Below are 15,780 nucleotides of genomic sequence, written 5' to 3' on the forward strand. Positions count from 1 at the left end.
GCTCAAGACAGCAACAGGAACGTACTCCCGATAGCATTTGCCATCGTCGATAAGGAGAACATGGAATCGTGGGAGTTCTTTCTTACCAACCTGCGGAGGTATGTGATTAGCAATGATAATATTTGCATCATTTTCGATAGAGGAAAATGATTAATTGCAGCCATTAGGCGTTCTGGTGTACCATGGCGATCTGTTTACTGCATCCGACACATCGCGGCTAACTTCCAGCGAGATTATAAGAATGCAGACTGGAAGAGACAAGTTGTGAGAATGGGTAAAGAATTACCTTATCTTTTAAATATAAGTTTTAATGTTTTAGAGCAATACTGTAACTTAAATTTTTTTCAATATATATGCAGCATACGAGTTAGAGCCCCACATTTTTCGCCAAAGAATGGCCCGGCTTGAAAGTGACATGGAGGGTCAAACCAACACATCTTTCCGGCAGTGGCTGGGTACCATGGAGCCGTGGCAATGGGCTCAAAGTTTTGACGAGGGCTTTCGTTATGGTCAAATGACTACAAACTTAGTGGAGGGGATCAACGCTGTGTTATTAAAAACACAGCATCTTCCAATTTCATCTGTCTTCTCGGCAACGTTCTTCAGGTTGGCTACCTTGATGCCAAGAATGGGTCAGCAACAAGTGAACCAGATGGAGGCGGGCCATGTCTTTGTCGAAGGCATTAGGGATGCAATGGTTGTAAACCGTCGAATGGTGAGGTCGATGACAGTAGAAGTATATTCACGACATAATGAAACGTTTCGAGTTACAGAGACCATCGGTCGTCGACCCAGTATACCACCTAGGTCCTACGGAGTTGATCTCCGAAATAGACGGTGCGATTGTAGAAGGTTTCAAACACTTCATTTTCCATGTGCACACGTCGTGACAGCTTGTGCTAAAGTTGGGCTCAATGTAGAACAATTTATAGATGAAGTGTACACCATCGAACGCACGTTGCGTGTATGGGAAAACGAGTTCCCCGTGCTTCCTGACCTATCTACTTGGGAGGTACCTCCGGCGACCTTCGAGCTAGTCTCAGACATAAGGTTGCGTAGAAACCTGAAAGGTCGTCCGCAATCATCCAGAATCCATAACGAAATGGACATTAGGGAGAAATCTGACGGGAATTTGTGTGGCGTATGCAGATTACCCGGTCATAATCGAAGTAAATGCCCTCTCCGAAACTACCATGTTGGACAATCGTCTCAATCGAGTAGAAATTGATATGTACTTCATTACATAGATATGGTTTGAATCACAAAATTGTCTACAATTTGTTGCAGTTATGGAGACATTTTTAAACCATTGTAATTTTATTTAGATAAGAACTATCATTACATAAATATACAGGTGTTTATTACAAAACCCTTAAAATTGATGGTTTGATGGTGTGGTTCTAGGGGTATATTTTTGTGGAGCTCGACGCTGACGTTGTGGGCGATTACGGTTATCAACATTCTCCTCAACAGTATGTTGGGGTGTGTGAAACATAGACGAATAATCATATGTCTCAAATGCCAAATGAACTGCACAATTAATAACGTTGTTATATTAACGCGGGTCGAGTGAGATAAAATAATAAAATTAAGTTTATATTCGAAAAACGTACCCCCTTTCCAGCATGATTCTCAATCATTAAACAATATATCGGAATCGACGGTGACCTCCCGATCCCCGGATTACTTCTCCACCTACGAAAACAAATTGTTAGAATAATATATTATAAAAAAGTAAACTAATTATTATAATGAGTAAAAATTCATCACCTATTAACGAGTGGAAATACATATGATTGATGACTAATGGATGCCAAGAATGGCATCCGGTAAAGTGCCCACGACTGCAGCAGTATGAGGCATCCGCCAATGTCAACCGCAGAAGGATTTGTTGTCCGACAAAGTTCGCGATACAGAATAGCTAAAACTGCGGACCCCCAACTGTATGAACGAGTGTTATGCAAATTGGATAATAAGGGTAAGTACATCAAGTGGACCTTACTGCCGTTTGCATCCGGCATGAGTACACCCCCTATAAGGTGCATAATATAAGCTCGAACAGCCTGCATCACCTCCCGTTCATTAGCAGTACTTGGCAAATGCTTAAAATTGGCATGTAGCCATGAAAATCTCAAACTGGTAAATTTCCCCTGACTTGGTGAGCGTCCAAGTAATTCATTGCAAAGGGTAGCCGGCCTAGAGATTGAACTTATGCCCGTGATCGCATTCCCGTCTATGGGAAGCCCGAGCTGTACTGCAACGTCCTCTAGAGTGACGGTACACTCTCCGCACGGCAGATGAAATGTGTGGGTCTCCGGACGCCATCGCTCGACTAAAGCGGAAATCAAGTTGTATCGCAGATCAAAAGTCCGAATCAATGCCGCTGATCCGAACCCGGCTAACTCTAAGTATGGTATTAGGCGTTCATCTGGCTGAAACCCTACACTATTAACACGGCCCTTCAATGCGCGGTACGGACCTTGACATTATTAAATTAGCAAAATAGTTAATACAATATAATTTAATTTAACAAATAACATGATTATCAAAAATAAATTTTATTACCATCTCATTAATAGTACTTGATATGTGATTATTATTATTAATTAGAGAACCCATTTCCTGCAAATCTGCAATAAAAAAATGAATTCAGTTAATTTGTTTCAAAAAATCAATAATTACTGTTAAATAAATACAAAATCAAATAAAATTTAATTATATAAAAGTTACATTATATAAAAATTAAATAAGTTAACAACAACCATATGATTAAAAAAGTCTGTTATTTTTTGGTAAATTTTTTTTCTGACATCCTATTTCAGTATTTTTTTCTATATTATTGGTGTAAAAAACCCAAACTTTTAATAAAATGATTTTTAATTTTTTTATAATTAAACTTTTAATGAAATGATTTTTAATTTTTTTTTATAAACTTTATATGTTAAACTCACCAAATACTAAACTAAACACAACAACTTATAGCTTAATCCTAAATTACTAATAAATTAAATTTTAAATAATTACAAACACAAAATATTGTGAATTTTTCCCAAATTACTAACAAATTATTTATAAACTAATTACAATATTCATACAAAAAATTGCAATATTACAATATATCCTCACATTACAATATTCATGCAAAATTACAATATTACAATATTCATACAAAAAAATTGCAATATTCATACAAAATTATAATATTACAACATTCATACAAAAAAATATAATATTCATACAAAATTACAAAATTACAATATTCATACAAAAAAATTGCAATATTCATACAAAACTATAATATTATTACAATATTCATACAAAAAATTACTAATCCAAAACTATAAATACAAATTTAATTATAAAATAATTACAATATTCATACAACATTACAATATTCATAAAAAAATTATAATATTCATACAAAAAATTTAAAATATTCATACAAAATTCTAATCTAAACTATAAACACTAAATATAGATAATTTATAATTAATAATTAATAACATAAAATTCACAATATTTTCTAAAATATATACTAAAAAATTCACAAACTATAAACTTATTAAATTATAAACAAAATTATTTATTAAAAAAATACATTACCTTTTTTTATAAACTTTCTTCTTCTTCTCCTTTCTCTCTTTTTTTTTCTCTACCGTCTGGAGCTCGGTTCATTTGCTATTACTTATAGCAAAAATAAAATTGTTTTGAAGGGACATTTCAATGGCATGGCAGCAGCAGCAGACCATGGGGGGGGGGCAGAGCCATTGGCGCCTGGCTACCAAGCTCCTTCATTGGCGCCTACTTGATAGGCGCCACCCGACCATATTTTGACCCGTATTTTTTTAAAAAAATATTAAAAAAATATAAAATTATATTTTAATAATTTTTTTATTATTTTATTCATTGGCGCCTATCTAATAGGCTCCAATGAAAAAGTAACCTATTTTGGTAAATTTTTTTCTGACATACTATTTCAGTAATTTTTTTCTATCCTAATTAGGTAAAAAACCCTAGCCTCTCCCTATATTTTTTGAATAAAGTTTTGTACTTTCAAAATTACTACAAAAATCTTTTTATGTTAGAACGAGAAAAATGATTTTTTAACATAAAAAATGATTATTTTATGTTAGAAAAAGAGAAAAATGATTATTTTTGTAAGAGTTGAAAAATTGTTAATTTTACGTCAGAAAAATTATCGTTTTAATTTTGTATACGATAATGTTTTTAGTAGAGGTTTTATCTCTCAACTCTGCTTCGAGTTTGAGCAGATTCATAGAGTAACGCTGTTGAGAGCATACATGCCTAATCAGGTGACAGGTTTATCGAGTAATAGTACCTTGTATGGTACATAAGAAGGTGAACCACACGCGCAATTACGTATGGTTGAACTCAAACTTATATCTTTATCAAATCCCCTAACGAGGACAATATTAAACATGTTGAGGGTCTGATCCTCACCAAAATTTAAAATATTTAACATGTATTTACATAAAAAAAATTAAGAAAAAATAAAAAGTAAATTAGATGACAAAAATAAAATATAATCTTCATTCATGTGAGTTCATTAAAAATACACTTACAATATATTAATAAAAAAATATATTATGTTTAATATATGTAACTAAAATGCAATTTTTAATTTAGTCAATAATAATTAAAATAATTTATAATTAATTAATTTTTTTGGGAAAATATTTTTTATTTTTAATTGAGAATTATTTTATAGAAAAGCAAATGAATAACAAAAAAACATAATAATAAGCAAAAAATAATTAAATTAATTTTTATTTAAAATTCATTTAATAAATAAATTTTAGGAAATTAATATATTTTTTCATCAAACCTCAAAGGAGATAAATAGATATTTTTCAAACCACCAATTAATAAGAATTTTGATGGCTTTTGTAGTAATTTTATTGGTCAAATTCTATAGGTGCTTATATTGTATATCTCTTATGGATAAACAAACTTTTAGTGAATTTAAAAGACAAGTTGATTGAGTCTTAATTCGATTGGTATCGATATTGTTGTCAGTGCAGGAGGACGTGTGTTTGAGTGCGTTGAAGCGCATTATCCTTCTATTTAAGGGTTGTGAGGGGCTATGAATAGTTTTAGTCATTGTATCAAAAAGCGCAGATATAATAAAAATCTATAATGAGATTAATGTTAAAAAACACGAAAAAAAGTGTGTTGCACTCTCAAGGAAAGAACTCATGTTCGAGTCCTAAAAATAACATTGTTAAGAAAAATAACTACAAATCCAAAAAGATTAATTTTCATAGAGTATAAAACAAATATAAATAATACTTTGATTACACCAATAAAAAATGTATAGTACTAGGAAATTTTATAGAACTAAACCTAATATTTTTTTAAATGGGTTTGAATACTTTCATTAATAAAAAATGGTCTTTGTACTCTTTGTAAATTTATTTTTAGTAATTTAGTTCTACTTTTTAGATTTCAAAATTCAAATCTAACGGTTAACTCCGTTAAAATTATTTTCTTAAATTCAGGTTCATCACATCAATTTTTTAGTCTCAAAATACTATACCAACAAATTTAACAATATTAACAATTAAACTTGAATTTTAAAGTCTGAAAAATAAAAAAAATTAAATTCCTAAAAGTAACAATATAAAGATTAAAAGTGGGTTTGGATGGGCAGAGCATTTACCTGCGGCTAGTGTAAAAACAATGATGGTGATGAAATTAGATATTATAGTAATACTACAGCGTGAGATAAAAAATTAACTAAGCACATCATACTGTACCACATCACTTATCCAAACTCACCGACTTGGAAGCGAGAGGTTGAAAGAAAACGAAATGGGGTGCAAAGGAATCTTTGCAGATAGAATAGCATGACCCAAAAATGGAAATAAGAAATAGACAAATGCTGTATAACACTCTTTTTTTCGACTATGTGTAAAATCAAAATTAAATGAATGTCCAATCTTATGCTTTGGCCGGCTATACATGTAAGCTTATGTGCTTGTCACTATTTTCATTTAAGACCAGAGATGAAAAGAATATGTGTCGGGTTTAGTATTTAATATATTATCGGTATATATATTTGATTGTGGATATTAATTGATGTTTAAATGAACTATTTTATTTAATGGTTTTTAAAATCAAAATCATCATATATGATGTATGATGTTTAGTATTTGATACATTGTCTATCATGTTTTCTCTTAAAATTATGGAGCTTGTCGTTCGTTTTCTCCAGAAGCAATGGTAGTTTTTAGTTATGTTTTGACGTATATATGAGATTTGTCAAAATAAGGATGATATCAGATTTATTGGAAACTATTCTTGGAATATTTTATCATGATAGAGCACGGTGATGATGTTTGTAAATTTGGAATATGAAATGAGGACGAGAAGTAGAAGGATAGACCATTTGAGACTTGACCTTTTCTACACCACTAATATGGCGAGTCTCTTGAGGCTCTTAGTAATGATTTTTTGGTTAACCAGAGTTCATCATCAACTTGGTCTGATGAGGGTGGCCTAGGATATAATTTTCAATAGTTTGATCGATGTGTTGTAGTTTTGGTTTATTTTCGAATTCTTCTAATGTTGTAATTACTGTCATTTTGTCTTTCTCTTTTTTCTGGGATTATTCTACAAACATAATATTTATATTTTAATTTGTAGTGTCTCTTTGTATTATCATTTAATGTTCCTATTAATAATAATTTTTTTAAAAGAAAAATATAATTCATATTTTTCATAATCTCTAGTGGGATCCAAGTGAAGAATTTTTTAATCTTTTAGGTATACCCTAAACCCTAGTAAAGGCTAAATGTACCAAACTCTGCTGAACGTAAACATTGGCATGATTACAAGTACGAAGAAAGGATTTGTGGATATAATAAATTCCCATTGATATATGACTTTATTTGGTCCATCTCTGATTCAGAATCTATTGAAAATTGCATATGCCCACATCTTCCCTGCAATGGCTATCACTTCAAAAACGATTTGCTGCTATCATACACATCTCCAAGCATATATCATCTACTCAGTGCATATATCTATTGGAGATTGTGTTGTCAAAATGAACGGAGGATTCCATCCTTCCTATTGGTCTTAAATGTATTTTTCTTACGAGAAATTAAAATATATAATTTTATTAATTTAATAGTTTATATTTTTATAATTTTTTAAATGATTAAAGTAAAATTTTATTATTTTTAAAGGGTTAATGTGTAATTTCATCATATACTAATTTAAAAATTATAAAACTTAAAGGGTCAAAATTGAAAATTTTCATTTTAGGAGGCCGAAACTCCTACCGGCGCCAACCGTGATTACACAAAACTAAGAGATTGAGTTACATCTCTACTATATTTAACTTGTTAAGGGTCGGCCAGTTCCTTCAAGAGAAGTTTTTGAAGTGGCGTTCGGCGAGCAGTCAACAAAACCTACAACAACTGAAGGTATTGTCCCTCGAGGAGGGTTTTGTCTCCCATGCTTTGTCGAGAGCTAGTGTGTCGTGAGCTAGCGCCTTGACTGTACGTAGGCCTAGCTCAAGTGGTACCATCTTCCCCAACAAGTGACCTATATGCCATAGGTTAGAGTTTGAACCCCACCAAGGGCGAGACACTTATGTCCCGTTGATGGGTGGTCATACGCCCATGTACAGTTGAGGTGCTCTTGGCTCTGTGAACCAGGCCCTTAGGGTAGTTGCTCATAACGCGCTAGCTCATGATAGAGCAAGGGAGACAAAACCCTCTCGGGGGACAATACCTTCGGAGTGTCCCAAAGGAACTGATCAACCCTCAACAATAAACATAATAAATTTATGATTTTTTCTTTTTTCAAAAAACATATTTAAATTTTGATTTGCATCGTTTTAAACATGCTACCCGTCATATTCAAGTTAACATTAATACTCAAATGAATAGTCAAATTGATAGGATAACCTTACTAATACGATACTTTAAAAATCCAATCAAAATATTTTAAAACCCGTATTCTTATAAATGAGTTTTTAACCTAAAATTTCAAAAAATTTAAAACCTCATATTTCTTACCCTTAAACGAATGATTCACTCCAACATAAATGATTCAAACTAAAATTTAATTTCAATACGCAATTGCCTTTTACAAATTTGTTTGGGGTTGTAATCAAAGGAAAGAAAAAGGGCATGCAATTTATTAATGGAAAGCCATGGACCAAGGCAAACATTTGAGGCATGACATGAACCAAACAATGTACTTACTTTTGGGTTGAAATTATGTAAGTACTAGACACGTTGATTGTTTAGGTCAATTGGGTATTTTGCTACCATGTGTTTAATTAAAGTTGGAAACTTTAGGCTTATTTTTTCATGTCTGATTTAGCTAATTAGTGAAATTAAGGATAAAGCAACATGTGGAAGAATAGTACCCATTTGAGAGAATGAGAACAAAAAGAAAATGAAATTAAACTTATCCACAAGAAAATCAAAATTTATTAATTAATTTTGAAGTCAGTTTTCGTGTTCATGTGATTTTACTTGCCTTTTCGAGCTCTTTCCTTTTATGGTTCACAATCTTTTGAGTTTTAAATGGATGTATTGTTTCCGGATTATTATTTAATACGGTTAATATAATTTGGTATTTGAGTTTAATATTCTTTTAGTGTAGTATTTATGTTGTTGTTACGGTGTTCATCATTATTGACTCGTTATCTAATTAAGGCTGACCTGATTCGCTTACTTTATGGCCAAGTCAAATAGTTCACATCTAATGGGTTTGTGCTATCATGCAGGCGAACACATACTCAGGGAGTACGTGTTGATCCTACAATAGGATGTGTGCTGGTATGCACGGGGACCTACCTAGTATGTCACATCCAGAGACCGTGCCATATAAATAGGAAAATTGGCCTCCATGATGAGGAGACTCGCGAAACACCCAACAGTTGTACAAAAAAGTCATATATATTAAATTCCGGTTTTAGAGTTGATTTGATTTAAAAAATTAAATAGAAAATTAAAAAAATTCACAATTAACATTGAATTTATTCTGTTAACAAAATTATGAAAAATTTAAATATAATAATATTAGCAATCAGCTTTCATCAAATCAACTATAATACATGACTTAAACATTAAAAAGTTAACACCGTTATCTTTGGGTATCGAGATATATAACTTTTGCCAAATATAGGTATCAGATTGGACAAAAAATAACACATGTACCACATTAATAAAAATCTAACTTTGGTATCGAATGATATATTAAGCTTATGATATAATAATATATATAATTTTTAATGTTTATCCATTTTTTCACTTTAAATTTTTCTATCATTTTAGTCAAGTTGTCTTTTTTTAGATAAAAATTAATTGCAATGTTAAAATTTTAATGACACTGATTTGACAACTCGAGTGGCTATTTACGTATATTTCATAAAAATTAAAATAATCAACAAATTAAAAAAAAGTTTATAATTTTTTTTTAAAAATGAGTATTTAGGTTAGGAATTAAATACTTGTAGATTATTACGTTAATGTCATTAAAATTTTAATGATTTGGTCGGTTTTTTTCCTAAAAAATTAATTTAACTAAAATTTGAAATTTAAAAATCAAAGTAATATAAAAAAGTAAATTCAAAGTGACAAAATAAGTAAATATTAATTGCTAAATTTATCGAGCTGTTAAAAAACTTGATTCGAAGGAAATTAACTAGGGGCAGTGTACCCTTTGCCATCCTTGGTCAACTGGGATAATAGCAGGTTTCATCCCCCTCAATTATCAATAGTTTAATTTAAGCCTTCTGTGAATAAATAAAATATATGATCTTTAATTGATATTTAAAAATGGAATAAATACAATATATGTGAAATTAGAAAAAATTCATTATCCTTATATCAAATAATTTATTTTAGATTATGATAAGATTACTTATATTTCAACTTTATCTGGATTTTAGATTTGTATCAATACCTAATCCATCGGTTTCTTAGGTTTTCGAATTATGAATATATGGTACCAACAGTTCCTCTTGAACCCATAAATATTATAATTAATTAGATCAGTTTTTCAAACCTAATAATAAATTGAGTCTCGGACAAATAAATAGTTTCTTTTATATACAATTTTCAAATGACGAATGATATTCGCAATTTTTATGTTTGTAGAAGTTTATGTGATTATTAATTAAATATTTAATAATTTTATATATTTTTCTGTCATATTGTAATTTTTTAATACATTACCGACTTGACATATACATTATTTATATTATATTATTATATATTATCATCAATTTAATTGAGATTAAATCTTTAATGCCGGAGCTCAAACTTAACTTATATTTTAAACGGATTTTTTTTTTTTAAGGTTGGGTCGAATTTTTTTAAGAATTATAATAAAATCTTACAACAAAATTCTATCATATTTATTATTGATTTTGTTCTTTTCTAGATTTGATATTTTCGAGAGAATTCGACTTACTTCCTTTTCACAACTTTTTCTTGAAAGAGACCAACATTTTCTGGTTTCTTTTATGTTTTATATTATTTATTTATGTTTCGGAATAAATATTAAAATTATGCATAAATTCTGATTTAGTGTAATTATATATATTAACTTTTGATTGTGGTTCAAATATATATTTTATTTAATTGTGTATAATTAAAGAAAGAGTATATTATTTTTTTATATTTAATAAATATAATTATTTAGATCATATTTGACTTTATTTTATAAAAATTCTCGGGTTATAAAAGTATAATATATTAATACTATCACTAAGTACAGAGATTTAGTTTATATTTTTAATAAAATTTACGAATGTGACCAAAGGTGAATCCAACTTTTTCTAGGAGGGCTGGAATTTAATTATATTTTTTTATAGATCAAAATACGAGTTTATTATGTATTAATTTATAATTTTATCATTTTTGAATTGAATGAACATAAACTAGTTAATTTTTATGGGGGATAAAGTATATTTTTACTATATATTAATTTATAATTTCTTTATTTATAAGAGGACTGAATTAAAATGTCTTCATTTTGGGGGAAAGTTACAATTTCACTATATATTAATTTATAAATTTTTTTATTTATAAGAGGACTAAAGTGAAAAAAGAAATCATTTTTGGGTAGCAAGGGACCTGCTAATAATTGAATCCCTTGTAATAATTAGTGTTGTAATAACTGAAATATATAATTGTCAAAAAGTACCGGTTAAGTTGAATGTATTAACTTTTAATATTTTATAAGTATAATGATGAATTTGGTCCTTCAACTTTACAGAAAAAATTATTTTAGCCCTCCATTTTATTTCTTGTTTCTTTCAGCCTTTGAACTTGTATTGTTTATCAAATCACTCCAAAAAGGATAAAAAGTTAACGTCTATTAACTTTGTTGATGTGGCATCCATGTGGATGCCCAAGTGTATGGCACGTCAATAATTAATTAAATTTTAAAAATTAAAAACATTTTTTATATTTTGATACTTTTTAAATATTATTTTAGAACTTTTATATTTAAAAAATTAATTAATTGCTATCGTGGTATCCATGTGTATGCCACATCAGCAAAGTTAACATATATTAATTTTTCCATCAATTTTGGGATAATTCGAAAAAAAACACAAGTTTAATGATTAAAAGAGGCGAAAAATTAAATGGAGAACTAAAATGACTTTTTGTAAAGTTGGAGGGTCAAATAAGTCATGATGTCTATTTTGTATTATATGTTAAAAATTTATTATACGTTATCTTCCTGTTTATAGGTTGGAGAGCGGCTATGGGTGATTCTAGATATTATATAAAAAAGAACAGATATTATCAGAACTTATATAAAATTATTAAAAAAAAACACTATTATATATAATATCTAAATTGATAATATTATTAATTCGTCAAAACAAGTTAAGCATCCAGCTGATTCAACATGGTTTTTGGGATTTTCATGTTACTTCGACTATGTGATAGAAGAACAATAAAGTGGTGTTTGATTTACAGAATGTAATTTACTTACGATAATATGATTATCAGTATGTAAAATTATTTAGCACATTATCAGACATACTTCATTACTCTATTTGATGCATTTAGGTGGAATGTAAAATTACCTAGAAACATATTTTACCCAATTATCCTTGTTATAGAATTATTTCTTTTTAAACAATTTTAGGTCTTTTAATATTTTTTGGTTTCAAATTATGATAATTTATTAAATTTATTTTTATTACACTTTGATTTTAACATCTAATTCAGTTAAATAATGATTGAATACTTCTTATTTTAGAGAATTTTATATCAATATTCATGTATTAGTAATATATTAATTATCGATACTTTATTTATCTTAAATTGGTATCAAGTAATTTATATTTCATTTTTATCAAAATTTCGATATATTTCGACACGTTTCGTTCTCGTATTCTCATGAATTTATATAGACAATAATTTCAAATATATATTATAATGATTAAAAATTCAGACATATTTTTACATTATATTGGGACAAACAATAAATAATCAACTACCGACATTTCGACCAATTTGACGGCTAAGATGTGAACTGTTTGACCGCAGTTCAGAACTCTCTCGATTTGAGCCACCAGATTGAAGGCACGTGTTCGATCATGATCATCGTTTATAGTGACTTTTCACTTCAGCGATGTCTTCTCACTGATTTTGACGTCACATATATTTTTTAATGGGTGAAAATTATCTAGTGGGCCTTTGGATCACCAAAAGCTAGTGCTCTCTACAGTCGAGAAGCTACCACGTGTTGGGTCAGTTCTTATTGGGTCCACCGTCATAGAATATGACTTTACGTGGCATGGGCCCGGCCTGATCTGGTTGGTTAAACGAAAAGATCATAACGGCGCGAACATGTGAGCTGTGATGCACCGCCGTATCAATGCATGGGTCCCATTATCAAGCCCCTCCGCGTTAATTCAATCTCGAAAAGACAGTCCTGCCCCTGTACTTTCCATTTTAGTGTTGTTACGTCCTTACAAAGGTATACCATTTTTTTTAATCATGCTTTACAATTGAGTTACATTATTAAAAAAATTATGAGTTATTCTTATTTGAGTTAATTGCATCTGACATCCTCATATTATGATTTTAATTTCAAATCAGTCTTTAAACTTTAAAATATTCTAAAAGCATCCTAAAACTATCGATGTTATATTAATCAAGTCCTTTTATTATTAAAGCAATTAATGTAATCATTAAATGACATGCCAAATCTTATGTGATATAATTTAAAATAAAAATTTTAAAGAAAAGTAAAACATAACTGCGTAACTTTTAAAAGTTAAAACTAAAAATAAAGTAAAACCAAAAAAAGAGAAAGTGAACAATGTAGCATTTTTAAAAGTTTCAAAAACCTAAAAATTAAGAATTTTAAACTATGTCACATAAGATCTAACATCTTATTTAAAGGTTAAGTTAATGATTTTAGTAATGTAAGGACTTTATTGATATAACCTTGATAGTTTAGGAATGTAATTAGAATGTTCTAAAGTTTGAGGAGCAGTTTAGAATAAAGGTTATAGTTCAGGGATGTATAATGGAATTAACTCTTTTTATTATTAAGGTAAATTATTATCTAAAGAAATTTCTTTTATTTATTCCAATAAAATATTGATTTATCTTAAGAGTTTATTAATTTGTATAAAAATTAATGACTTAGATGTATGATTGCGAATTTTTTTTTAATTTTTAGCTCGACCGACATTGTTCTTATTGCAAAATTTTGGATGACATATGTTCAAACGTGCTTAAGTGATGTAATATATTCCACTTTAGTAATAGGAGGGTTATGGTTAATTTAATAATTCGATAAAAATAGCCGATTGACATAGATATTGTTGCCAATGCAAGAGGGCGTGAGTTCGAATGCTAAAAGCGCATTATCTTCCTATTTATGGGTTAGGGAGGGACTATGTGTAGTTCTAAACATTGTGTCAAAAAGAGCATATATGACCAGAACCTATGAGCAGATAGGCATTGTGTATTAATCTCTCTATTGTGCTAAATTTTGGGACTTAATATTTATACTTTAATGTGGCATAGTTTATTGCGCCCACTATTACAATGTTATTAGTAACATTGCTAAATGCTGCCATTACCAATTGACATGTAAATTTATTATTGGTTGAATATGATTAAATAGATTTCCACGTGTCTTTGACTAAGAGATCGAATAATATAAAAGAAATGCATCATTAATTTGGTGACAACAACTAATGATGCTATCAATTTGGACCTATTAATAATATTATAAACGTCGAAAAATCAATCATGTTAAATTAAAGGATGATTATTTCTCAAATTTCAACATTGTAAAAGGAGTAAAACCATAATTAGACCGTAAAAATATAAAAAGAAATCCTGGATTAATTAAATAACATTAGGTGTATTTTTTGGTCATAGCATTAGGTTGTCTTATTTATGTTTACTTCTTTAAATTAGATATAGAAGTCAAAATGATCATTGTAGAAGCCCAAATTTGCCGGGCCTAGTGCCAAAAATAAAACAAAATAGATAAAATGCCACAATCCATTAAAGCAGGCCAATATGGCCTAAATCAGAAAATAAAATACCCAGGCCCATACCAGTAAGACAAACCCAAAATTCAACCCACTACCTAGCCCAATAGCAGAAACCCTAGCCCAAATAAAAAAAACAAAATGTTTGCAGCAGAAAACCCTAGGCGCAGCATGCCTAGGGCGCGCCGCTCCAGCCTCTGCCCAACCCCTCGCACGCCTCTGCTCCGCGCCAGCCTCCACGACGCCCATACCGTCTGACACCCCACCACTGTCGGCCACGGTCACCTGCAAAGCCAAGAAGCAGGCGCAACAACAAAGAAAATAATGTAAAAAAGGAAAATAATTCGGTTATAAAAACCGAAAATCTCACTACACCAGGGGGATTTTTCTTTTAAAAAAACGCATATCAGAGAAAAAATTAAAAAACAAAAGGGAAAAAAAGAAAAAAAGGGGAACACATCTTAGAATAGCAGAAATAAGAACAACAAAGGTTGATATTTTTTTGGTCTATTGACTTATCGTTTTCGTTTTATTTCTATTTTTATTTTGTTTCACGAATCTGTTAAATAAAAAGAAAGCAATGAAAAAGAGGGGAGGGAGGAAACGAACCCTAATCCCCCGCATGTACCGTCGTCGGAATCCTTCGGGTCACCCAAATCGGGCCGGAACGGGTGGCGTTTGGGTTTCTTTCCCGCGGCTTTAGGGCCATAAAGGTTCAGGCTTCATCGGTCGTTAGAAAAGAGGTTAAAAACCCACCTTCGGCCACTGCTCGTTCGCCATGACTGTGGCATGGTCCGTCGATCGGAGAGAAAATGGGGGGAGTAGGAGAGTTTTAGTTTTTTTAGGTTTCGTAACAGAACTGAATTTTCATTCTATTTCTTTTCTCTTAAAATTTTTTTTTCTAAATTTATAAGATATTGAAACGGCGCCGTTTACCCCTCAGACCCGTATGCGCGACCCGACCCGCTGAGGGTCCGCGCATTCCTGTTAAAGGGGACATTTGCGCATTAAGTCCCCGGTTCTTCTAGGCGCACTCAATGTAGTTTTTTTTTATTCTTGCGATTTTGGCTTTAAATTCTGCCTATGTTTCGATCTGGTCTTTTGACCACATGTGGTTCTTCGAGTTGAAACGCTGCGTTCTGGACTTGGGCATATTTCCCCAATCGGTCCTTCACATTTTGCGCGTGCTTCACTTCGGCCCTCGAACCTTTTATTTGCGAATTTGGCCCCAAATTATTGGCCTGATTCCAATTCGA

At 30.5% G+C, this 15,780-nt stretch overlaps 1 protein-coding gene across 1 annotated transcript; it reads right to left on the bottom strand.

Annotated features, from left to right (window-relative positions):
• Positions 1-1,683: 1,683 nt before the first annotated feature.
• Positions 1,684-15,304, bottom strand: LOC107907722 (protein MAIN-LIKE 2-like). Its single transcript, XM_016835050.1, has 4 exons — positions 15,281-15,304; positions 14,623-14,809; positions 1,815-2,479; positions 1,684-1,695 (listed from the first exon to the last, which is right to left on the bottom strand). The coding sequence occupies exons 1-4, from the start codon at positions 15,302-15,304 to the stop codon at positions 1,684-1,686; spliced, it is 888 nt and encodes a 295-aa protein (XP_016690539.1).
• Positions 15,305-15,780: the final 476 nt, after the last annotated feature.

This window comes from Gossypium hirsutum, chromosome D02 (genome assembly GCF_007990345.1).
Source record: "Gossypium hirsutum isolate 1008001.06 chromosome D02, Gossypium_hirsutum_v2.1, whole genome shotgun sequence".
NCBI lineage: Eukaryota > Viridiplantae > Streptophyta > Magnoliopsida > Malvales > Malvaceae > Gossypium > Gossypium hirsutum.

Bases quoted from the DNA above. Each gene is read 5' to 3' on its own strand.
- LOC107907722 (XM_016835050.1), bottom strand. From the start codon at position 15,304: ATGGCGAACGAGCAGTGGCCGAAG. The intron at 14,810-15,280 runs GTGGGTTTTTAA...TTGGCTTTGCAG, and splicing joins CGAACGAGCAGTGGCCGAAG to GTGACCGTGGCCGACAGTGG. The intron at 2,480-14,622 runs GTAGTGGGTTGA...AATAATGTCAAG, and splicing joins GGTTTCTGCTATTGGGCTAG to GTCCGTACCGCGCATTGAAG.